The 25,950-nt window shown below is 51.1% G+C and overlaps 1 protein-coding gene across 1 annotated transcript in view; it reads left to right on the plus strand.

The window, feature by feature from the left end:
• The first annotated feature begins 4,447 nt into the window (after nucleotides 1-4,447).
• LOC122215255 (NADH dehydrogenase [ubiquinone] 1 alpha subcomplex subunit 1-like) overlaps nucleotides 4,448-25,950 on the plus strand; it is a 56,453-nt gene continuing 34,950 nt past the window's right edge. The window contains 2 exon segments of the mRNA XM_042930332.1: nucleotides 4,448-4,592; nucleotides 4,595-4,660. Coding sequence (XP_042786266.1) covers nucleotides 4,448-4,592; nucleotides 4,595-4,660 — 211 coding nt within the window.

The following is a 25,950-nucleotide window of genomic DNA, read 5'->3' on the forward strand; positions in this document are numbered from 1 at the left end:
CAGCTGTGTGTCCCTCTTGAGTCCCTGGCCAGTGTCCGTGTGCTGCCCGGGGTCCTCTTCTGCCCAAGAAAGACCCTCTGTGCAGGTGCTGAGCACCCCCACGCCTGCGTCTGCTCCTGCCGCCGGCACCAGGGTCACTTGGGATGGTGCCAAAAGGGAAGTCTGGGCCAGGAACCTCACCAATTGTTCTGTGCCCGCTCTCGGGCCTTCCCATGATCCTGCTCTGCCGACGCTCCTGCTCCCCGCTTCGGAAACAAACAGCCCACAGGGTGAGCGAATGGGAAGCCTGCCATCCCAGGATCCATGGCGAAGCAGAACCGAGGGTGACAGGCGCTGGTGCATCTGGAAGGCCAGGGCCACCCGAGCTCCGGGGACCTCTGTCTGTGTGTCATCATGACCAGTTAGGAGAGGAAGCACATTCGGCACAGCTTATCTTTTGAATACACCCGAGGAGACTGTCAGTATGATCACCAGGCCCGTGTGACGGATGGGGAGGCCCAGTCTTCCAGAGGGTCACTTTCTGAGAATGAGGGGGGCCGCCTTTTGGGGAAGGGTAGGGAGCCCAGACGTCTGGTGTGTGCCAGGCCCAGCAGACTCCTTGGAAGCTCTGGAGAGGGCCTGGTCTGGAGGGAGAGCAAGAGGCTTATGGCTCAGGGACGGGCGACGTGGACAAGGCTGGGAAATCAGGCCAGGCCCTCCAGAAGTAAGCTTTTGCACTGAGCTTTGAAAGTCAACTCTGAAGCTCCCCAGTTTGAGTTCTTTTTCTTCTCTCCCTTCCTCAATTTCAGGGTTTCCTCCCCTGGTCCTTCGGCAGCCCAGGGACTCAGCATTGTTCTCGGATATCTAAAGCCTCCTCTTCTCTGTCCCCCCTGGGTCTCCCTCCTTTGCAACATCTCTCTCTCTCTGTCTCTCCCTCTGCAGCAACATCTTGTGTCTCCTCACTGAGAGGACTTGCCTCCTAGGGCCCCCATGCTTCGTTATTGGGATCAAAACCTCTAAGAATCAGATGAGTGACCATTTCTGGAAAAAATGTGCTAAAATAAAAACATAAAACAAATATACAATTTTAGGACAACGAAGGCACCTTGAATCTAGGTTCAGAGCTTCTGAATGTGTTAGCCTCTGGCCCGTGTACATAATAATATCTCTCCACATCCACATTGAGCTTCCTAGCAACAAGCGAGAAATGAGCCCTCTGATCAGCCCCTCATTCGGGAGGATCTTTCTTGAGACTGACCTACTTTTTTGAGAATCTAATGAGAGCCATGGATTCCTGCCTCCACCCCATAAAATGCACATATCTGAATACATCTCAAACCCAGCATTCATTTTCAGAAGTTTCAGATTCCTCCTGGAACTCATTCATAAAAATCCAACTCTACCTTCTGATGACACGCAACTAATTGTGAGTCTAAGGACCCCATACTGTAATCTCCTTCTTTAAATGGGTCCTCTTCCATGGGGTCTCCCCTAAACCACCAGCTGGAAATCCTCTCTCCTTCACTGGGTCTCTCTCCTCTCTCTGGGAAGTCAAGGCCATGGGTTTTCAGTACCTCTTGCCATGGCACCTGGACACAGGGTCAACATTGCAGGTCTGTTCTTTGATACCCTGAACACTGGGGTGTCTCCCACCCGGATGTTAAAGCAGGTTGGACAGTATACAACTTGGCTGAATATGTTTGCTTATTGGATAGGAAATGTAGCAGAACTGGGAGAAGGGAAACTGATAAAACTCTGTGTGAGGGGATACCAACAAGAGTCAGAGGTTTTTTCTTTTAATGTTTCATTTATTTTTGAGAGAGAGAAAGCAGAAACAAGGGAGGGGCAGAGAAAGAGGGAGACTGAGGATCCAAAGTGGGCTCTGTGCTGACAGCAGCAATCCCAATGAGGGATTTGAACTCACAAAGCATGTGAGTTCAATGCGAGATCATGCGAGAGTTCATGCGAGATCACGACCCGAGCCGAAGTTGGACATTTAACCAACTGAGCCACCCATGTGCCCCAAGAGTGAGAGGTTTTTGTTTTGTTTTGTTTTGTTTTTTAAAGTCTATTTGTTTTTTGAGAGAGAGAGAGAGAGAGACAGAGCTCAAGCAGGGAAAGGGCAGAGAGAGAGAGGGAAACACAGAATCTGAAGCAGGCTCCGGTCTCGGAGCTGTCAGCACAGAGCCCGACGTGGGGTTTGAACCCATGAGCTGTGAGATCGTGACCTGAGCTGAAGTCAGGCGCTTAACCCACTGAGCCACCCAGGCACCCCAAGAGTGAGAGTTTTTAATCTGTGAAAGTGGTGGCTGACAGGGCATATGTATATATAATATCAAGGAAATCATGAAGGCACACACTGGGATTTGCTTACCAAAACCGAAAATACTGAAATTAAGAACGCCTGCAAAAATTGAGAGAGACAACATGTTCTATTGGCTTTAACACTAATTTATGTAGTGGGTAAGGGAAACATATGGCCCTCATTATCCTGAGAGGTTATGTGAGTCACAGACACAAATAGGCTGAAGAAAGTTTTGGAGATTGCTGAAAGGAATTAAAGGAGCCCTAAATAAATGGAAAGGCATCCTGTGTTCAAGGGTAGGAAGACTTAATGTTGTGAAAATGGCAATACTATCCAAAGCAATCTACAGATTCAGTGCAGTCCCTATCAAAATTTCAACAGCTCTTTCTTTTTTGTGGAAATGAAGGAATCTATTCTCCAAATTCGTATGGAATCTCAAAGGGCCCCATATATTCGAAACAATCTTGAGAAAGAAAAACAAAGCTGCGTTATTTCTAGCCAAGGTATAGAACAGCCCAAGTGTCCATTGAGAGATGAATGGATAAAGAAGATGAAGACGATGATACCTCTATGGACTGTTGCTTGGCTATAAAAAAGAATGAAATCTTGCCATTTGCAATGACATGGATGGACCGAGAAGGTATTATGCTGTGCGAAATAAGTCAGACAGAGAAAGACAAATAGTGTGTGATTTCACTTGTACGTGGAATCTAAAAACCAAAACAGAGGTACAAATGAAACAAACCAGAAACAGACTCATAGATGTTGGAGACAAACTGATGGTTACCCCAGAGGGGAGGGGCTGGAAAATGAGCAAAATACGTAAAAGGGATCCAGGCGCACAAGCTTTCAGTTATAAGTCCTGAGGATGTAATGTACGGCATAGGGAATATCGCCAATAATATTATAATAAGCGTATATGGTGACAGATGGAAACTAGACATATTGTGGGAGTCATTTCGTAGTGTATACAAACATCAAATCACTATGATGCACACCTGAAACTAATAAGATAACTGTGTGTCGTTTATACTTTAAATAAATAAATAGAAAAACAAAGTCAGAGAATTTGCACTTCCTGATTTCATAACTACTACAAAGCTACAGTAACCCAAACAGTGTGGTACCGGCATGAGAATAGACACAGGGATCAACAGAACAGAACCGAGAGTCCAGAAGTAAATTCACACATCTACGGCCAATTGATGTTTCACAAGAACGCCAAGTCAAGGGGGAAAATATAATCCCCTCCGTAAATGGTGCGGGACAAGTAGATTTCCATAGACAAAAGAATGAAGTTGAACCTCTCCCTTACACCATGTGCAAAAAGTAACTCAAAATGGACCAGTGGCCGTAATATAGATGCCAAAACCACAAAACTCTTAGAAGAAAACACAGAAGTGAACCTTCATAATGCCATATTTGGCAACAGATTATTGGATTTGACAACAAAGGCATAAGCAACAAAAGAAAAATATACTTAGACTGAACCTCATCAAAATGAAACTTTTGTGTATCAAAGGACATTATTTTTTTAAAGATTTTATTTTTAAGCTATCCCTACACCCAACGTGGGGCTTGAACTCACGACCCTAGTCAAGAGCCACAGGCTCCACCGACTGAGCCAGGACATTTTTTTTAATGTTTTATTTATTTTTTGAGAGAGAGAGAGAGAGAGAGAGAGAGAGACAGTGTGAGCAGGGGAGGGACAGAGAGAGGGAGACAGAACCCGAAGCAGGCTCCAGGCTCTGAGCTATCAGCACAGAGCCCAACGTGGGCTCAAACTGACACAGGGCTTGAACCACGAACCTTGAGATCATGGCCTGAGCTGAAGTCAGACGCTCAACTGACTGAGCCACCTCGGCACCCCACAAAGGACGTGATTAAAAAAGTAAAAAGATAATCTATAGAATGGGAGAAAATATTTACAGATCACATATGTGATAAAGATTTAATATCCAGAATATATAAACTACTCCTGCAAATCAACAACAAAAAGACAAGCTCAGTTTAAAACGGCACAAAGGACCTGAATAGACATTGTTCCAAAGAAGATATACAAGTGGTCAATAAGCACATGAAAAGATGTTCAGCATCATTTGTTAGGGAAATGCAAATCAAAACCACAGTGACGAAGGGTTTGGCCTTGGCAACCAAGGAGAGATGTGGTTTGAGATTCCACCCTGGATCAGCGTCATGGCCATGTGCTTGCTCATCCCCGGCATAGCCACTGTGCACATCCACACGTTCGCTAACAGGGAAAGGGAAAAAAGGCTTTCCAGATTTTCGTATCAGTGAAGTTTGATGGAAAGAGGCACATCTCTGGAGTTAATTGTTACTATGTGTCAAAGCGTTTGGAGACTATCAATCAAGGAAGCATTTTCCTTTTTTTTTTCTTTAATGTCTATTTATTGCTTTTGAGAGAGAGGGAGTGTGTGAGCAGGGTGGGGTAAAAGAGAGGAAGAGAGAGAATCCCAGATGTGGGGCTTGAACTCACAAACCATGAGATCATGACCTGAACCGAAATCAAGAGTTCGACGCTAACCAGCCGAACCACCCAGGTGCCCCTGGGTGGAAGGAAGTATTTTCCTGATTGATGTAAAATAACTCAGTTATGCTCATCTACCCCTTCTAGAAGGTCATGCACTGTATTAATGTAGTGCATAATAAAAACCACTGGTGTACCAATGTTCATTGCAGGCTTCTTAACAGCTAGAAGATGGAATCAAACTAAACATGCATCGAGAGATGTCTAGATAAAGATAACTTGGTATTGACACACAACGGACTATTATCCAGCCTTACAAAAGAAGGAAGGACTGACACATGCTACAACATGGATGACCTTGGATATGTTGTGCTAAGTGAAAAGAGCCAGACACAAGAGGACAGATTTCGTGTGCTTCCACTCAGCCGAGGTACCTAGAACAGGAAAGTTCATAGAGACAGAAAGGAAAATGGGCACGAGGGACCTGGGAGCGCTAGAACGGGGAGTTACTCTTAAAGGGCACGGAGTTTCTGTTTGAGGTAATGAAAACGTTTTGGAAATAGACAACGGTAATGGTTGCATAACGTTGCGAAAGTCTTGAAAGCCCCTGAGTTGTACACTTTTAGAAAGATTGAGAGATGGGGCGCCTGGGTGGCTCAGTTGGTTGAGCGTCCGACTTGAGCTCAGGTCATGATCTCTCTCTTCCTGGGTTCGAGCCCCGTGTTCGGCTCTGTGCTGACAGCTCAGAGCCTGGAGCCAGCTTCGGATTCTGTGTCTCCCTCTCTCTCTGCTCCTCCCCTGCTTGTGCACTTTCTCTCTCTCTCTCTCTCTCTCTCTCTCTCTCTCACTTTCTCTGTCTCTCAAAAATAACTAACTAACTAAATAAATAAATAAAAGATTGAGAGAAATGTGTGGGTTATAGTCTCATCACAGATCATCAGGAACATGGTGGGATGAACCACTGGCCTTTGCGGGCCCCCGATGGTCCCCAAGCCTCATTCCTCACAAGTGTGGGTGACGGCATTCCAGAGTGGAGTGCCTCAGCTTCTGCCACGGAGGTGCCCCTGAGATCCAGATGGCCAGGGCGAGGCTGAGCCAGAGGCTCCGCAGGGACCTGTCCTGGGATGTGGACAGTGTGTTAGCTGTAGATGTTCCTCAGGCAAAATGGAACAGCCATGCACGTTTCCAGAAAATCCATTGGCCACTGGTGTGCTTTGGAGCATCAGACGTGTCTCAGGTAGAGAAAGTCCTTCAGGTGCAAAATATCCACTCTTTTAGAAGAAATATAGTCCATTGATTGACTAGTAAGAAAGAAACACTCTCGGGGAGCCTCGGTGGCTCAGTCGGTTAAGCGTCTGACTTCGGCTCAGGTCATGATCTCACGGGGCTCGTGAGTTCGAGCCCTGCATCAGGCTCTCTGCTGTCAGCCCGTCAGCACAGAGCCCGCTTCGGATCCTCTGTCCCCCTCTCTCTCTGTCCTTCCCCGCTGGCACTCTGTCTCTCTCAAAAATAAATAAATCGTAAAAAAAAAAATAAAGGAACAAAGAATGCAGTGGCAGGTGATGAGGGGATCTGGGAATTGGGGGTGGCGTAGCGGGAGACCAGGACTGCGCCAGAGGGCTGGGAAAGCAGGAAGTACAATGACTGCCTAGCGGATGAGTCCATCTGCCCCGCTGATCTTCCTTCCTGCTTTAGTCACTGCAGATACCACCCAGGGTGAGGGCCTTCGAGCCAGGGCTAGGTCACACCCCCTTCCGTGAGTGGCCCAGGACAGGGAGAGGAGGGCTTGCTTCCCAGACTTCCCTGCTGGAGGGTGGCCTACAAGACCATTCTCCCATCCACATCAAACGCACTGGGGAGATGTCATCCCTGAAAAGGGAACTGGGGGCCAACAGGTAGGAGGAACCAAGGAGGCACAGCCCAAAGCCCTATCCTTCCGTGAAATCCACGCCCCTCCTGGATGAACCTCCAACCCCTCCCAGATTCAAGGGTCAGGACCCACACAAGGCTCTGTGACCGTCTCCTCCCCAGGAATCTTAGGGGTATGTTTGTGCATTGGGAGTGGCCGTGCCAGACAGAAAATTCGTGGCTTTTTAACTTTGGCTGCACAACCTGAGGTCCCTGGGCTGTCCCACGAAGAAAAAGAAAAAAACGGCGATCCCACTGCCTAACTCTCAAGATCTTGGCCACTCCAACAGGAAGCAGCTCCAGGCCCACCGCTGGAGGGGGACATGTCCCCAGGGCAAAGGACCCCTCTGGGAGAGACTGGTGAAGTCTGGTGATGTCACCCCCTTCTCCCCATGCAGCTGATCCCGGGGAGACAGAAGTGACTCCTTGGAATGAATGGCAAGTACGACCTGTTCCTGGTCTCAGCAATCTGCAATGTTTGCACCGATGCCAGGCCAGAGGCAGGGCGGGAAGCCAGGAGGGGGGTCAGGGCCCAGCTGGCACAGAAGGACGCAGGGGGCCGGGGTGGCTGGGGTGGGGGACGCAGGCGGGCTCGGGCTGCCGCAGCAGGGGCTGAGATCAGTCACCCAGGGAAACGTCCCGGAGGAGGGGTCAGGCCGGGCGGGTGATCTGAAGAGGGAAAAGAAACAGGCTGACTCCACGCCAGGCCTGTCACCAGCAGAAACGTGCCAAGCCTGGAACGTTTCCCATTTAACAGATGAGAAAGTGGCCAGAGCTTCCATCTTCCCCAGGGCGGGGCGCGCAGCCAGTGAGTGGCAGAGCCGGGGGTCCAAGCCCCAGTCCCTCCTGGTCACATGGAACCAGCAAGGAAGATACGAATGGACGGTTGTGGATGGTGGTGATGACCCAATGAAGGACAGTGTTGGGATTCAAAGGGGGAGAGGCCTTGCTGGGAATTGCAATTGAGGGCTGGGTCTTACAACCCCAGGGGAGCGGGGCGTGGGGCGGGGGGAGCTTCGGGGGGGGGGGGGCCCAGGCTTTTATCTCTTCCTTTTCCTGTCTCCTTCTACAATGACTGACTGACCACCACTTCAAAGTGACATTGGAACTTCCACCCCTGGACACAGCAGGTGACACCTCCTGGGAACCTTGCAGGCCAGTTCACGGCTTGCAGCTGTCCCTCAGGCAGAAGGGTGGCCCTGAGGGCGCTGTCACAGGGGCAAGAAAGGTGGTGCACGTGGACCGGACCTCAGCAGAGAGTTTCCTAAAGGCCCGTGTGCCCAGTGCCGAATGCCATCCCTCCCACTGCAAACCCGCTCTTTTGGGCTCCTGGATCCAATTCCAATGTGTTGTGGGGCGCAGGGGTGCTTGCTCCACAACACTGAGCAATGCTCAGACAACACCAGGGTGCCCCACCAGACTCCCCCTTACACACACACACACACACACACACACACACGCACACACGCATGCACGCACACGCGTGCATGCACTCACTTCAGACACCAATCCAAAATCCAGGCTGTTACCTGTGCTTCCTACGGGCTGTAAATCAGAGGTTCCTAAGACCCCAGCTCGGGTTGGATTCATTTGCTAAAGAAGCTCACAGACCTTAGGGAAACATTTTGCTTCCTAGATTACTCGCTTACGATGAAAAGACACAACTCAGGAACAGCCAGAGGGGAGAGATGTAAGGTGCTGGGACAGGGCTCTGAGACTTCATGACCTCTCCGGGGGTACCACCCAAACTGTTTCCGCCACCTGAGAAGCTGTCTGAACCCAGTCCTCTTGGGATTTTGTGAAGGCTTCATCACACAGGCGCGAGTGTCTAAATCATTGGCCATTGGCAATGGATTCAAACTCCAGCCCCTCTCCCCTCCCTGGAGGGGGGCAGAGACTGAAATTTCCAACCTTCCGATCACCCGGTTGGTTCTCCTGGCAACCAACTTCCAATGGCTGGGTTACCTAAAAGCTTTCCAGCAGTCCCCTCATTAACATAACAAAGACACCTTTATCACTCTTATCAGGGAAATTCCAAGGGTTTAGGAGCTCTGGGCCTGGAACAAGGTCTAAGAGGAAAATACATTTATTATAAATCAGGACAGCACACTTTCCCAGCACATCCCCCTGCCATCCAGCTGTGCCCACCCAGTGGGTGGAGGCAGGCAGGGAATGCGGGCAGTGGGTCCGAGGGAGGTACCTGTGATTGGTCCTGCTGCCCCTTGCCAGCACCTGAGTCAGGAGCAAACCCATCCTGAGTTTGTCCTCAGCAAAAGCACTGGCTGCAATTTGCAGAGAACATTTTCCTGCGATCTCCAGCCGGTCCTGGACTCTCTCTTGCACTGATGCTCCCCTTGGCCTCTGATAACTGAAATCATGCAACGGTGAAGGTAATTCTGAGCGATGTTATACAGGACCTCAGGCCAGATTGGAGTACACGAACATCTATTAAAGATCAATCGGTATTTTCTCCCTTGCCTTCTCAGCTCACTGTTTAAAACAAAAACTGAATTAGAACAAAAATGTTGATACAGTAGCTACTAATAAGAGTTAGGCAGTTATCTTATCTTGGGGAACTTGCTGAACTCTTTCCAGGACTGTCCCAGGAATCTCCTTGATCCCATGTAACAGATGAGTAAAGTGAGTCTCAGAAAGGGGAGGTGAGCTGCGCAGCCCACACTGCTGAAACAGCAGCACAGGGCAATGAACCTGCAGTGTTGGCCCCCCAACCCATATGCTCTATTTCACTTGCATAGGGTGAATGCTACCGCCTCCCTCCAGCCCCCCATCCCCGATCCCGGCGGTCTCTCTAATTAGGAAAGATTTTTCAAGTGAGAATAATCAGGACTACTAGGGATATACTTAACTGTCAGGCCCCACCCTTGCCTATTAATATCCTATTATTCCCGGAGCTCCCAGCATTGCAGCTCAGTGCTCTGCTGGCATTAGCTAAATGTATGTGGCACAGCTATTGCTTCCAGGACAGTCTTCAAAAGAGGATTATGATCCATTTACCTGGTTCCTTAGTTGGCTGTAGGGTTAAAAGTAATCAACACCAAATACTTATGTGCAATGTTTTTGTCGAGCAGCCCTATTTGGAGTGGGATGGGGAAAGGAGAAACATATAGAAAGTTAAAGTGAAAACCCAGTGCTACATTGTCAATTTTAAGCAATAAGGAAATATCCTGGGGGTGGGGGGTGTGGGGGGAGAGTCACTTCTGATGTTACCAATATAATGTTAATGTTAATGTAATGTTACTAATGTTGATGTCGCTAATGGAGCATTATCCCTATTAACATCGGGAAAGTGTTTAGCTGTCCTCAGGGTACAGGGTGCTCCCTAAAACCTGCAGGTGCCTGGTTGTGGCCAGTTTTGGGTTGTAACCGCTAATTAAGCTCAGCTTATTCAGAAACAGGCTGCCTTCGTGATCAAGGGGAAGCGGCTCCACGCTCCTGGTACAAGAGGCCCTCCCTGTGGGTCCAGGACCCTTGGTCTTTGCACTTAGCTGCCAGCCACGCTCTGTTTCGGTGCTCAGCTCTTCTGGACAAGCCTGGTCTCCACCCGACCCAAACCAGATCAGATTTAAGGATTAAGGTTCCCACAGTTTAGCCCTATGAGCACAGTTAAATAATGATAATAATGAATCTACAACGACCAACCAACATCAAAAGACCTAAGTGTGAACTATGCTAAAGGAAACTGGCCTTTGATAACCGATCAGGGAGAGCGGATGGGGGGTAACGCATTGAGCACTAGGTCTCAGGACAGACCCTCTGAGGCTACTGTAGTTTGGGATCTGGGAGTGACCCCAGGAGCTCCTCCCACAGAGAGGTTCTCAGAGAACCTCAGAGAACTCAGAGCCTCCTTGGCGGTGATCCTCGGGCTTCCCTGGGGTCGACTCTGACACTTCAACACAGCTGCTGTGCTGGGGAACGCACCCCAGACTTAAGAGCTGGCTGGGGCTGACAGCGGCCGGGCCACCTGCTTGGCAGAGGCGGGAGGGGAGGCCTGGCCAGGCCCCCTGCAACCACCCCCCAGCACTGGCTCAGATGAGAATGGACCGGAGTTGCCTGCAAGTCCCAAGTCACTTCTGTTAAAACCCAAACCTGGCAGTCACTGCTCTCAGCTGCTACAATCCTCAGGAACACTGGGAGGACATTCCTTCCTCGGACCTTATGAAGGTGGGCACAGCCTCCCCCCCAAGACCCAGAGTGCCTCCAGGCTCCAAAGGGTTCTAGAACCTGCCCCGTGGCCCCCATCACACGCTACCCCAGGGACCTCAAGTAGAAAGCTCCGTTCTTTGCCTGTGCGGTGCAGTTGGGATAATTTGTAATACATTCCTTTTTGCTCTTCATCAACTTCAAATGTATCAAGATGTCCTGAGGGCAAAAGAACCGATTTAACTCTCTGATTAGAAGGAATGCTCTTGGCCTAACGCCTCACTCATTTTGAAATACTGACATTAACCGGGAAAATCACTCAAGCTCTCTTGTTACTTCCTGTGCTTAATTAAGTGGCTCTGCAGGTGACTCACCCTTTTATTTTTCAGAATGACATCAGACTTATTTTCCATTTTAATAGCCTGGTTACTTCATTGATTTTTTAAAATCCAATTTCACTTTCTAGTGCAATTTTTTATGTTTTTTTTTCCCCCTCCCCCCCAGGAAACGTTAACTCCCATAGTGGCTAAACTCCAACAATTACAAATGCCTCAGTTTTGTTTTGTTTTGTTTTGTTTTTTAATTAGTCCCGGGTCCAAAATCAGAATTTGAAGAAGGAATTAGAGGTGGAGTCCTTACATGTAGAGGTATAGTCTTTACATGTTAATCACCTAAATAATTTCACAAAGTGTTGGAGTTTTTAATATAATTAACTATCGGTGCTATGCCCGAGAGGGGTCCCCGCATCCTGCAGGTGGTGTTGGGGTCCCTGCAAAAAGCCCCACCCACAGAAGTCACCTCTGGCTCTCAGGTCCCTCCTGGCCCAATGAAATCTTCACTCTGGTCACTTTCCCCCATCGATTCAAGGAGGGTGATTTGAGCTCCTTCACTATTGATCAGGAGGCTGTTTAACATTTATTAATCTGGAGGTTAATTGTCATTGTTGTTTGGTAAAGCCCGTTGTTTGAGGGAAGACGGGAGATTTTCTCCATATAACACAGTTTGGACTCACAGTCTTGAGAAAAGGCAGATGCCAATGTTTTGCATGACATTTGTTTATTATTTGTTTCTCTTTCTGTCGGGGGTGGAGGGGGGTTGTTATTTGTTTGGCTCTTGGGCGAACTGAGTGAATTTCATTTTTTACCCCTCACTGAGGGGTTTTCCTCCATTTAAAGGTCATGTCCTGATTCGATTTCCCAAAAGGAGCCACCCTGGATGGGACAGGGAGAGCACTCATTCTGGGCCCAGCCCTGCTGGGCCCTCAGCGTTACATCAGGGCAATGTGCACAGACCCAGTAACAGCAGCCCAAGGTGGCCCCAGCCTTCTCTCTGGACAGGACCCGAAGGGAACCAGACACGGGCCAGAGGTGAATGTGGTGCTGCCCAGAGCGCTTCTTCCCCAAGGTTCGGTCACAGCCAGAGAACTTGCCAGGGCCGGGTGCACTACAGGACTTCGTGATGCATTTTTGTTTTAATCCAGGAGGAGTCAAAGATATAATGCATGCGGTAGGCACTCTGACATGCCAATTGTCTTCCTTCTTTAATATTTGCATAATGATAATGTGAGAGAGTTGACCGATTGGCTGCAGGACTGGAAGAATATACACTCCGATGATCCTTTCCCCTCTAAGAAACGTGTCAACTATTTGCTCGTAGTCACCTTCTTGCTCTTAGAATGTCCTGGGTCCTCTGAAGAACTGAGATTACTTCTAGACTAATGTCTCATTTGAAGCAAAGCGGCATCATGATGAAACACGTCATGGTCTGTCCCTTCAGAAAGTTCTTTCTAACCCGTCAGCGGTGATCAGAAATTATACTAGCCATGGGGTGGGGACAGAGAAACCTGAGCTGGATCCCTGCACCTGACTAGCTGATGATCACCCAGGAAGGCAGCTAGTCCACAGAGACACCCATGACAAGAAGCGATGGATGGCAGTGGGACAGGGAGAGAGGGGCCCAGGTGGTAGGGAATGACGTCTAGATAACAGCACCCACATTGCTATCAACTTTCATAGCTTTCTAGAACCCAGCTCCATGTTTCTGCTTCCACTGGGTTCCATGTATGGATGATCCCCCATATCCCTAGAGCCTCAAACCCAGAGACAGATTGCCAGCCCCTTTACTGACATCCCACAAAAACTCTTCAAAAGACATTCGTGTATGTAATAGACTTTACTGAATGGTGGGTGGGGGTGCCTGGCTCATAGAAGGTATTCAACAAAGGTTTATCAGAGGACTCCGTCGAAGGACTCCAAACTGAACATTGGAGTAGACGTCTTTGTTCTTTTTTAAAAAATGTTTATTTATTTATTTTGAGAAGGGGAAAGGGGCAGAGAGAGAGGATCCCGAGCAGGCTCTGAGCTGTCAGCACAGAGCCAGACTGGGGACTGGATCTCACGAACTGTGAGATCATGACCTGAGCCGAAGTCAAGAGCCAGATGTTGAACTGACTGAACCACCCAAGCGCCCCATAGATGCCTTTATTCTTAGGCATCTCCAGGCTTCACCCTTGAGGATCTTACTCTGGGGACTTCATCCTGCAACATGGCCCTCCCTGCCGGGGCCACCGAATGACCTGAGTTTACTCCTCATGGGTCCCGATTAATCGCCGCCCTCTTCCAGTCATGCCTGCTGGCACGATGCGCCCTATCGTCCCATTCGTCCACCCCAATTATTCCGGGGGTGTCTGGGGTGGGGGTCACCCATACCCTCGTCGCCAGGACATGAGGAGGGTGGAGAGGCTGGATGGGAAGGAGGAGGTGGGTTTCTCAGAACACCGCCCCACCTTGGGCCTCATTGCCTGGGTGTCTCCACTGGAGGGACTGCCTCGGCCCGGTTGTCGGGACACCAGGGAATTGGGTCATTTATCAGGGGAGCTGAGGCCAGTCTCTGATGCATCAGATCTTCCCGGGGCTTTTGTCTCAGAGCCATGGTGCTTTGCTTTTGCACAGCTAAGTTTGTTCTTCCTATTCACCTCCTCGAAACCGAGCAATCGTTTCAGGTATCGTCTGTAAGTAGCTAACTTGAAAAGAAAAGCAAGAGAGCAGCTACCATAAAAATCAGGAGGGTCGTTACCTCCAGTGGAGGGAAGGAGGAAGACACCATTTGGGGGGCACCGCAGGACTGTTCCGGAAGATGCTGTTACTTCTTCTAACCTTGGGCATGGACACCCAAGTGTTCGCTTCAAGATTATTCCTTAAACTGCTCAGATACATGCTCGGCACTCTTCTGAATGGGTGATACGCGTCATGAAGCGTGTGGCATATTCCACAATAAAAACACGCGTAACAAGTGTTTCTGCCATGGCTACCTCTCCCTGACCGTTTTGCCAAGCTGCGCCGGGTCCGGTGTGCATCTGGGGAGGACCCGCATCGGCCACCGATGCCGCCTTCCCTGCCCTCCGCCACAACCCAAGCCACATCCCTCCCTGATTTCCAAAACCCGTGACCACTGTCGGAGGGCCACGTTGTGGGCACTCCCGCGTCTTCTACCTTCCCAGATGTTCTGCACAACATAGAAACATTAAAAAAAAAAAAAAATGTTGCAGAGAACGCTCCTGCCGTTAGCCCTACCTCCATCCTGAGTTTTCCGCTGTGGGGCACGTATTACCATAGGACGCAGGGGGCTGAGGGACAAGTAAGAGCCAGACCTGCTCTACCCAGGTCCATCCCCAGTGATCCTTCCTCCCCGGCCCCCTTGCTCGGCTTCACTCTCCCCCACGACCTAGACCTTTGTCGCTCTTGTGCCCCAACTCCCAGGTCGTCCCTCTACCACCTGTCAGCTGCAGCCTCTTTGGATTATCCGCTCTGTGCTGTTGCCTGGCCTTGCCTTTCCCCCACCTGTTCACCCAGTGAATTCTCCCGGACCGTCTGCAGCGTCGTCCCTGCAGACATCAGTGCCCAGGAGAAGTCTTGGTGATTGCACATCCAACCCACCACCTCCAGCTTCGCACAACTGGCCACAGAGCTCATGCCAAGGGTACGTCCTTCATGGCCCTTTGGACTCAGAAGCTGCTATTGATTCTACTGGCCGGATGCATGCCTTTCCTTTGAAGTGTTTGCGTAGTGAGCCGGCGTGCGGGCTGTCGGCAGTGATACAATGAATTGTTCATGGGTTCCAGCTCTCCTGTGCGTCTGCGGGTCCGTAGTGAGGATCCCAACTCAGTCAGGACAGGGCCGGGGGCGTTCACTCCCACTCGCCCTCCCAGACCATCCCTACCCCTTCCCCCGTGCGAGGCAGCCACAGATTCACGTCCCACCCCTGCCTCTTCCTAACTGTGTGCTCTTCGGTGAGTTGCTTAGCCTGTCTGAGCCTTCGTTTCCTCAAGCATTGAGTGGGGTGATAATTTCTTCTTCCATCCGTCGAGGTTTCATCCACAGACTGGCCACTGGCTGCGGCTCCTTCACCCCCTCAACCTTGGGACCCTGATGTGCCTTCCTGGGCTCTGGAGCTCCTCCCTACAACGTCCTCCACAGCCAGCAAGGCCACCATCGTGGGGAGAACAGCCGCCTCCAGGGGAGTGGGAGACCAAGAGAACCACGTGAGTTTAGACTCTTGCCAGTCACACAGCTAGTTGGAGATTGGGCTCAAAGCATTTCAGGATGGATTCAGCATTCGGGCTACATACGCATTTTTATTGAGCGTGTATTATGTGCCAGGCACTGTGTTGGAGCTAAAAATACAGTCGAGCATAAAATAGCCTGTTCCTTGCCCTTCCAGAGCACACAGTCTCTTACAGCAGCAAAAACTAAACAAATAAACAGGAATTAAATTCTGCACAGCAGTAAGAGAACGGGGGGCTGGCTCAGGGGAAGGTTCTCCCAGGAGGTGGTGTTTAAGGGTGAGTAGTGTTGGCCACCAGGGAAAGCAAAGGAGTGTCTCTGGGGCGGGAACAGCTTGCACAAAGGCCCTGAGGAAGGGTTGGAGGCTGGAGCAGGGGAGAAGGGCAGGGTGGTAAGAGAGGAGATGTCATCGAGGTCCCTCTGTAGGCTGGGAAGGAGTTTGCATTTTATGCGATGTGTTGTCGGGCACCCCCGGTGGGTCTGCTGATAGGGTGATGTGGTCTGACCTGCATTTTGTTTTGTTTTAATGTTTGTTTATTTTTGAGAGCGAGAGCATGAGCAAGAGACAGGAGGAGGGTGCGGGGGGGGGGGGGGGCAGAGGATTTGAAGCCAGTTCTGCACTGAGAGTGCAGAGCCTGACACGGGATTCGAACCCAGGAGCCGTGAGATCACGACCTGAGCCGAAGTCAGACGCTTAACCGACAGAGCCACCCAGGTGCCCCTACTGAAAAATGCACCTGCATTTTATAAAGGGCACCTGGACTGCTGGGCTGACTGGAGGGAGAGACAGGGGAGTTGGCAGATTGGCAGGAGAAGCTTGCAGAGGCAGGCAAAGGTGGTGCCCTGGGGCCCAGCACACAGGCAGCGGGCTTCTCCAGCCTCAGTTTCCTCTGTGTGACAGGGAACACTCTCGCCTCCTAGCACTGTTGTTAGGGTGACACATTCTCAAGGGGCCTGGCGCCCTGCCTGGCCTGAGTGAATGCTGTTGTTCCTTCCCACGAGACCCTCCCTCTCGCTTTTAGTAGGAATTTTCTAAGGACCCAGCAAACCCAGACTTTAGACATCACCTTTCCCTTTTGTGTTAAGATGGAAAGAAGTCCTCCACTTTAACGGGGTCAAGTGTACCCATCTTTCATCCCTTGGTTTATGCTTCTTGTGCCTCACTTAAGAAGTCCTTCTTTCCTTGCTATGGGGTCTTAAAGATATTTCCGTTATGGTTGGAAAGCTTCGTTTTTACGTTTCAGTCTTTCATTCGTGTGGATCTGTGTGAAGCCTGGCTCCCTACTGCTTGGCTGTGTGACTTTGAGCAAATTGGGTGCCCAGTGTCCCCACCTGGCCACTGAGAAGGTTACATTAGGTCATCTCTGAGGCTTCAACCCGTGACCAGAGATACGCCCGTTGGGTGTGATGAAATCACGGCACAGATTTCCTCGTGCCCTGCAAAAATGCAGCCATACTGCCAAGGTATTGGCCGCCCTGCCCACTCTGCTGTTCACAAAACAAAGCACCTTGTCAAAGCAGATTTCCCAAGGCCCACTTCCTGGCCAGAATTTCACTGTGACATTTTAGTTACGTGTTATGTCCCAGGCTGAGGAGGGAAAGGGAAGCCTCCAAAACCGGAGTTGTGATGGAAAGCATATATCCAGCTATACTGGTATCTTTAGAAACTCCCACCTGCAGGATGGCTAAGCCCTGCGGGTCGGTGCGCATCCGGGTGGAAACATGTCTCAGGAAGTGAATGGCCGCCTATAAAAACAAACATACGCACAAACCCCCAGTCTGCAGTCATGACGATACAGAAGGTGGAGGACACTCTGTCATGAGACTTGGGGCTGACCCTGCCCGGTGGTAACAGCATGTGGGAGGAGTTCTTGAAGACCCCCCAGTCGGGGGAAGGTTGGATAGGGAGGAGGTGATGTTCCCAGGGGGGTGGTACAGATAGGGAAGCTCAGCCCAGGCTCATCTGAGGAAAAGTGTGTGCAGATGACCATCATCAGGGGCAGGAAGATGCGGTGTCTTGTAGGACACAAGGGTGGAAGAGACTGGGAGGATGTTGGGAACGAAAGCCTTCTATCCATAGGGTTCCAAGTCTTGCAAGGCAGAGGCCAGTTGTCCCTGTCCCATGGCAAATTCCTGAGAAGAGAGAACCTGATTGACTTGAGGTCTGTGATGGCTAATCTTTTGTCAACTAGATGGGGCCATGGAGTGCCCAAATGTTGGCTCAAACATTATTCTGTGTAGGGCGATTCCACAAGGGTGTTTTGGGATGAATTTAACCTTTAAATGGATAGATAGAGTAAAATGCATTGTTCTTCTTCATGTGGGTGGGCCTCATCCAATCAGCTGAAGGCATGAATAGAAGAAAAAGGCTGACTTTTCTTGAGGAAGAAGGAATTCTTACTTGATCGCTTTTGAGCTGAGGCATTGGTCTTTTCCTGCCTTCAGACTCTAGCTGAAACATCAGCTTTTCTTGGGTCTTGTGGCTGCTGGCTTTGACTCTGGAACTCAGGTTAGTACAATACCTTTGACTCCCTTGGGCCTCCAGCTTGCCAACGACAGTTCTTGGGAATTCTGCGCCTTCGTAATTATGTGAGCCACTTTGTGTGTCTGCCGTGTGTGTGTGTGTGTGTGTGTACAATCTCCACACTCCATAAGCCTAGTGGTTCAGCCCTTGGACAGTCCTTAAGCCTTTGTATGTCAAGACCTCGCCCAAGGCTTGCCTGTGGACAATGCTCAAGTGTGGCTTTTGAATTAGTGGGGACTGAAGTGGCAGCCCGCACGTGAAGCCAGAGGATCCCGAGGCACTCTGACTAGCAATGTCAGAAAGGGTCTGCCCCTCAGCTATCCCCCACCCCCAACGGTACACATGCAGAAGCCACACCAGTCACCCTTGAGTTAAGTTCCAGCAACTTGGTGTCCCAGGGCCCCAGGCAGGTTGTGTGGCATCGGGAGGGGACTACCCACCCCCCCCAGACAGTGCAGGACTCCAGGGCAGGCTTCCTCCGAGCCTGGCATCTGGGCATGTTGTTGCCACTTCCAAATGGTTTTAAAACTTGTAGGAACCAAGGGGCCGCGCCAGGACTGGGACGTTCTCTTTCATGGAAGACTGACCTGTGGATGAGTAACACCAGCCGAACCCCAGGGCAGCGTCTGTCAGCAGCGGGCGAACCCCAGCGAGCCACGGCTCGTCCTGCACCGACCCTGGACCGCAGTGTTCCCTCTACAGCTCCTTGTTCAGAGCCCAGCGCCACCCCAACCGCAGTAGGGGAAGGTGTGAGCAGGAGACAAGTGCACTCTGCACTCCTGCCCGGCCTGCCCCTCTGAAGAGAGCCACAGCAGTCCCACCCCAGGCCCCAGGGAGCCCCTCAGCCTGGAGCCCTTCTGCTTTGGGGCCTCCCTCACGCTGTCTCCTCTTACGGGAGTCTGCCTCTTTCTCCCATCAGTGTGTCTGCGCCTTCAGTGAATTGCTGAACGATGGACAGCTGGTGGCACGTGGGTCGTGCATTTGCTGTCTCTGATCTCACAGTTCCGGATGTCCTTGGACTCCATCTACCATATCGGAGTCTGTGCGGGAGTCGGGTGGACCCTAACCCAGCAGCTGGGATCTTAAGGAGAAAGCAGACCCAGGAACGCATGCGCAAACACACACACACACGCACACGCACGCACACACACAGAGTCGTGGGAAGACAGAAGCAGAGACTGGAGTGGCGTGGCCATAAGCCGAGGTCTGCTGGGAGCCACCAGAAGCTGGAAGAGGCAAAGGGGGACCCCCATTAGGGCCTTCAGAGAGATATCACAGCCTCGCCCACACCCCCATTTCAGACTTCTGGCCTCCAGAACTGTGAGAGAATAAATTTCTGTTGTGTAGACCCTCAGGTTTTGGTTATCGTGTGAACATGGTGCAGTTGCGCACAACAGCCTATCTCTTAGCGGCGCCTCTGCCTCCCTTGCCCCTTTCAGTCTGGACCTTTCCTCCCCCCCCCCCCCCCCCCCCCCCCCCCCCCCCCGCCTGGCTGGGGGACTCCCAGAACCACCTCTAGAGACCAGCCTAAAATCCACTAGCTAATCACTCCAGACTCGGGTCGGGATCCATTTCCAGTTTTGCACGTGAAACTCTTCTCATATCCACGTCCCGGCTGCGGTGTTTCCCAGAGCGCGGTGGGGATGGTGACCAGCAAGATGGCGGCAGGCGGCGGGTGCCTGACTTTAACGGTCGTACGTGGTTTTAAGGAGAGTTGGAAAAAGCGAAACTTGAACATGGAATCCATGATTTCATGAACATTATTGCTTAGGATGAGGTTAGGTAGAAATCGAGTTAATTTAAAGTTGATGTGAAGAGAATAATAAGTAAATGTGGGACATATTGGCACGTGAATTGCTGAGATATGGGCAGTGGAAGAAACAGCATTGTTTGGGAGAAAGACAATTCTGGGTTCAGATTCTGTTTTTCCTACTGGTGTTGGGACCCAGTGGCAATTGCTGAATCTTTTACCTCAGATTTCTCTTCTTCTTCTTCTTCTTCCTTTTTAATATCTATTTATTTATTTTTGAGAGAGAGAGAGAGAGGGAGAGAGAGAGAGAGCATGAGCAGAGGAGGGGCAGAGAGAGAGAGAGGGAGACAGAGAATCTGAAGCAGGCTTGATGCGGGCAAGAACTGTGAGATCATGACCTGAGCCGAAGTCGGACACTTAACCGACTAAGCCACCCAGGCTCCCCTCAGATTTCTCTTCTGCACAGAGCATCGTACGGCCTTAACTGAAGGTTTTCTGAGAAAGATTAGGACAAAAGGTGAACGAGAATGTGCTTTGCATGGTACCCCACATATGGGGATGCCCAGCGAATGGGGTGTCCCTGCTGCAATGCCCAGCAGGGCTCCCACTCATGGTCCACACCACTCCCACCCTGCTGTGCCCAGAACCCTGTGTCTGGATCGAAGAAAGCAGCAGGCTTGTCCTGGTGAGAATGCAGAGGCCCTGTCATATGGCCTGGGCAACCAGAACAAGGTATGTGGGTACCGTGGGATAAGGGACAGCTCTCCTTAGCCCCTACCTCCTCGATCACCTTTATTCCTGGAGGCATCACGCTAAAACCACACTTTCGCTGTTGGAGCTTTGGGATAAACACATCTTAGGTCACCCTGGTGGTGAGCAGGGGAGAGGGACGCCAGTTGCCTTATGAGGCTGTGCTGGATCATGCTGTCTGTAAAGTTCTGGAAGGAAACTTCTTGCCTAGACAGTGCTGGAAAGATCCATGAGGAACATCTTATCCCGAGGCCCGAGTGCAGTGTCTATAGGGCTTCCAGCTTGCCTTTGGTGCAGAAACACGTAGATGCTCCATCCCAGAGCCACAGGGGCCCTGGCACTGTCGCATCGCACAGGGACACGTCTCGGATTCCCAGGCCCACTTCCAAGGTCTCTTGTAAATGCCAGGCCCTAGACACATGCTGCGGGGACGCTTGCAAGGCCTCCCCAGTCTCCAGGGTGCCTCCTGCACTATCAGTTACTGAAGATGTTTTTAACTGACTTGAAATTAACTCATTTTGTGTGTGTGTGTGTGTGTGTGTGTGTGTGTGTGTGCCATAACGTTGCCTCGTCCAAGTAATACTATCATTAAAATTATGGGCTTTGTTTGATGTATCTGTGATATTTGTGTGACAAGTGTCTCATATTGATTCATGTGCTATATATTTATTTATTTTGGTAAAATATACAATATACATAACCTGCGATTTACCGTTTTAATCATTTTTAAGTGTACAGTTTAAGGCCCACAATTTCTAGTTCTTTTTTTTTTTTAACTTTTTTTTTTTTTTGGAGTCTATTTCTGTTTTTGTCATCTTTATACCCATCATGGGGCTCAAAGTCACAACCTCAAGATCAAGAGTCACAAGCTCTTCTGACTGAGCCAGACAGGCACCCTTCTAGCTAATTTTAAAATGCTGATATTGGGGGGGCGGGGCGCACCCGGGTGGCTCAGTCGGTTGGGCATCCGACTTCGGCTCAGGTCATGATCTCACAGTTCGTGAGTTCGAGCCCCGCGTCGGGCTCTGTGCTGACAGCTCGGAGCCTGGAGCCTGCTTCGGATTCTGTGTCTCCCTTTCTCTCTGCTCCTCCCCTGCTCGCACTCTGTCTCTATCTCAAAAACGAATAAACATTAAAAAAATTTTTTAATAAAAAAATAATAAAATGCTGATACTGAGGGAGGCTTGGACAGGTTGAGAAACCTCACCTCTGCTCACAGGTACCTTAAGGGTATAGATGGAGACTTGAAATGAACCCAGCTGCCTTGATTCCAAAGCTGTATTTGTCATGATGACAGTAACCAGGGGGACACCAGCAGCCACAGCCACAGTTAACATTTACGGAGCCTTTACAACAGTGCCAGGCGTTGTTCTAAGAACTTTAAACTTTATATGTGCTTATAATCCCATAAGTATATACCTAGACACTGAAATATATATGTCATTTACATTTACACACGTAATGCCGTATATGTGAGCATGTATATGTGTCTATGTACATACAGAAAACCTCATTTAATCCTTAGGTCCAGCCCTGTGAGGTGGGTACTGTTTTCATCCCCATTTTACAGATAAGGAAACAGAACCAGACAGCTGAGCTGCCCAAGGCCACACAACCAGCCAGAAGAGCCTGGAATGTAGCCCAGACTGTTTGGCTCAGAGCTGGGTTGTGACCACTCACACCTCCCTCTGTGGTGGGCTAAGGAGGGTGGACGGATGGAGGTCTCTCCTGAGACCCTGCCATGGCACTCACCCCAAACAGGGAGGTGAAGAGACTGGTCACAGTGTGTCACACGAATGACTTCAGTCCCTGTCACCCCACGGGAAGCTTGGGGCAAACCTCTCTGGGCCTGGGTCTGGGTCTGGGCTTGGGTTTGGGCTTGGGCCAAGCAGAGAGGGAGACGCACATGCCTCCAGAGGTTCTGGTTGTCCCCTGGGCGACGGGCAGTGTGCATTGTGCACCTTCCATGGGTATGGAAGGGCAGCCAGTGACCATGACCTTGAGGAGAAAATGGCCCCTTAAGATTGACCCTGTGACCCACAGCTCATCGCCAAAGTGCTTCTCAAAGATGGGCCGCTGTATAAATGAAGAACCAGTCAAACACTTGGAAGGAGCAGGTCTGTGGGCGGCCTGGGAGGGGTGAGTGACTGTTAACTCGTAGCTACTTCCAGAGGAGTCTCTGCCTTTCTCTGGAATGAGGAAGAAGGCAGTGGGCAGGACCTAGCTTGGCGCAGGTGCTCTCTCTCTCTCTGCAGCACCAGCCCTGCCGACCCGCAGCACTGGACACAGGACCCTCTTCGAGCCTGCGGCCCCTTGTGAGCTGGGCCTCTGCGGGTGGGGCTCGGGGGTGCGTTTCTAGATGGTTTCTGGAGACCCTCCTTCTCGGTAAGGCCCCTACCTGTTACCTTTCAGCCGCAACAGCACATGAAGTTTCTGCTTTTATGTATTTATCTTCTGGTTCTGGCTCCTGGCCTGCATCTCTGTTCACGAAAAGGGTTGGAGTGCCGGGCTTCTAGAGCCATGTGCCCAGCAGTGCCCAGCAGCACTCAGGAAGATAAGATTATGACCAGGAGTGGGGCACTTGTGCTTGTGGCTTGCTCCTCCTATGGCCGGGGTGGGGGGGGCGGGTGGTGAGGGTGGGGTAGGGGAACAGTCTGATGCAGGGGGATTTCCCCCTGGATACAATATTGCAATTATTTGGGGGGGGGGATGCTGCTTTTACAAAAACCTTCTATTTTAATTGGACCTTCTAACAGAATTGTACTTAGAAGACTTTTGTTTGTTCCCTATGTTGTATGGCAAGATACACGAGGTGGCCACTCTGCCTTGACGTCTCTTGGGTCTAAGCTGCCCCCTCACTCCCACCCACCAACGCCTTGGCCCGGAAGATGCCTCTCATCGTTATGCAGCTGACGGGGAAGGAGACAGGCACGAAGACGCCCTTCTCTGCTCTCCCGGTGCCAAGACCCACGCACAGAGCAGAACACGAGGCCCGGAAGAATCTCACCCTTTCGTCTCCGAAGGGGGTCCACATATGGGGTCATGAAGAAACAGAGAGGACCCCATGCATCTCAGTTTACAGAGAATGAGAGACCCCCAGCCCCGATACTAGACGTCTGTCCCGTGGGCCCGTGTGCCCAGTGGGCACTTGCAGGCTGGCCTGGCGGGGGCACGGAACAAGCACAGACCCTGTAGGCCCCAGTCTAGTTTAGACCCCAACTGGGTTGCACACCGTGGGCTACCCCGCTTCATGCCTCGGGGTCCCCATTTCCAAAATGGGCTAATGGAGACAGTCTCAGCAGGACAGTTGGCAGAGTAAGAGCCGACGCTCCGGTGGTGATGGGGCTCAGCACGGCCAGAGGGGCTGTGTCGGCTGCACGGCTTCTGCTCAGCAAGGCGTGCGCCGTGGTCGGCTCGGGGCCACATCCACCCGAGGGTAGCTGAACTTCAGCTCCGAGCCATGGTACCTGTCCGACCAGGGTGACAGCCCCTGAGAGCCCAGAGCAGCCCGACAGCCTGCCGTCTCAGTGGAGAAGGCAGGCTGGGCTCCAGCCAGGGGCGTTGAGTGCGGGTGCCCGGGCCAGCCGCAAGTTCAAGGCTTCCGGAAGCGAGCCAGCTCTCACCACTAACACACACCTACACGGACACACACACACAGACGCATTCACACACCTATACACATTCACACACGTGCGCACGTACACAGACACATGAACGTACATGGGCACACATTTACACACATACCAAGCACACATTCATACGTGTAAACGTACACACACACTCCGGCATGTGCACACATACACAGGCATACACAGACACCTAAACTCACTCATGTACACACACACACACACACACACACTCCCACACCAACAGTGCCTGGTCAATACATGGGGTTGGCCTTCCTAAGAGAAACAGGTCTTTCTCAATCATCCCCTGTTGTTCCCACTGGGCACCGAAGGACGTGGCCCAGGGCAGCCTTAGAAGGACAAAGTCCCCGGGGGGGGGGGGGGGTGATTTCCCAGTCAGGAGCTCAGCCCCGGGGGACTGCCCGGTTTTACCTGGTGGCATCAGGCCCCTTGTCACGTGGGGTCGGCACCCTGCAGCAAATGCTCTGACAACACCTGCCCCTCTGTGCGAAGGCCACCTGCCTCCCTTATTTCCCTGTGACTCATTCGACACCTCTGGCCACAAGAGGACCTGGACCCGGACCCGGACCGGCATTTCTGGAGCCTCGCTCTCCTGCCTGCAGGACCTACACCCACGTCAGCCACTGGCCAGTTCCAGCATGGATCTTGTCATGGGCAGTCTTCTCCTGAGCCACCTGCCGCAGGGCCCCAGCGGTGGGAGCCAGCGGACTGTCCCTCTGGAGCCTGCAGCAAGTGAGGGGACCAGTGTCCACCCCCGCTGTCCCACAGGCTGCTGTGCAAGGTAGATTTCTAGTGAGGGAAGATCACTAGCCCCTCCCAGGCCCGGGTGCTCTGTCCTGTCCCCCCACCGCACACACACATCTATGCCAGGTCCTGAAAGGAGGCACTGGGAGAGTCCAACCTCATTAAGTCCTCCCACGTGGCCAGCCGTGCTGGGTCAGTCACTGGAAGAGGCACAAGAAAATGCAGTAACCTCCCCACTGTCCCTGGTTGGCCTCCCTCTGGTGCCAGCCTGCCCCTGTATTGTGGACCACCTCCCTCCCTCCTTCCCTCCTTCCCTCCCTCTCTCTCTCCCTCTCTCACACAGCTGCCAGAGTCCTCTGCTCAATTCCAATCTGTTTCCATGCAGAGCCCCAGGCTTGCTGTCCATAGTCCCAAATGCATTAAGGTGCTCTGCTGAACAAAGAGAGTCTCCCACCATAGCTATCAAAGAGAAAAAAAGGGGGGCACCTGGGTGGCTCTGTCACTTGAGCCCCCGACTCTCGATTTTGGCTCAAGATCTCAGGGTCATGGGATCGAGCCCCGTGTTAGGTCCATGCTCAGCATGGAACTTAAGATTCTCTCTCTCCCTCTCTCTCTGCCCCTCTCCCCCACCCTCGTGTGCTCTCTCTCTTTCTGTCTCTAAAATAAATAAAATAAGGCAGTAAAAATAAAAAGACAGATGCATGCTCTTTCTTACTCTTTTGCTTTGTTTTTCTTTAACATTTTTCAGATCAAGGTCTTATTAAGCAAGACTCCTGTCTTTGGCCAGAGAGAATCCCAAGGGTGATTTTTAAGACTTTAAATGAGTGTAGAAGGAGAGGCTACCAGCGTGCCCTTGAGTTGAGAATGAAAGACATCAGGCAGGGTCACAGAATGAAAGTCTGGGGTGCAACCACTGGTCAGTTGAGCTGAAATGAAGTGGGTCTGTCTTAAGAGTTACAGAATCAAATTGCAATTCTTGCTTTTCTTGCTGCTGTTTCTTGAGGAACTGCTTCTGGTTTGGTCTTCGGTGATCTTGAAGCTGAATTATGCAGGGAAAATGTCTACGTCTGTCGGAACCTTTTCTGTTACGGATGAAAGGGGACTCTATTGGCGCCTATAGTTAACAGGGGAG

Source organism: Panthera leo, chromosome A3, assembly GCF_018350215.1.
Source record: "Panthera leo isolate Ple1 chromosome A3, P.leo_Ple1_pat1.1, whole genome shotgun sequence".
NCBI classification, from domain to species: Eukaryota; Metazoa; Chordata; class Mammalia; order Carnivora; family Felidae; genus Panthera; species Panthera leo.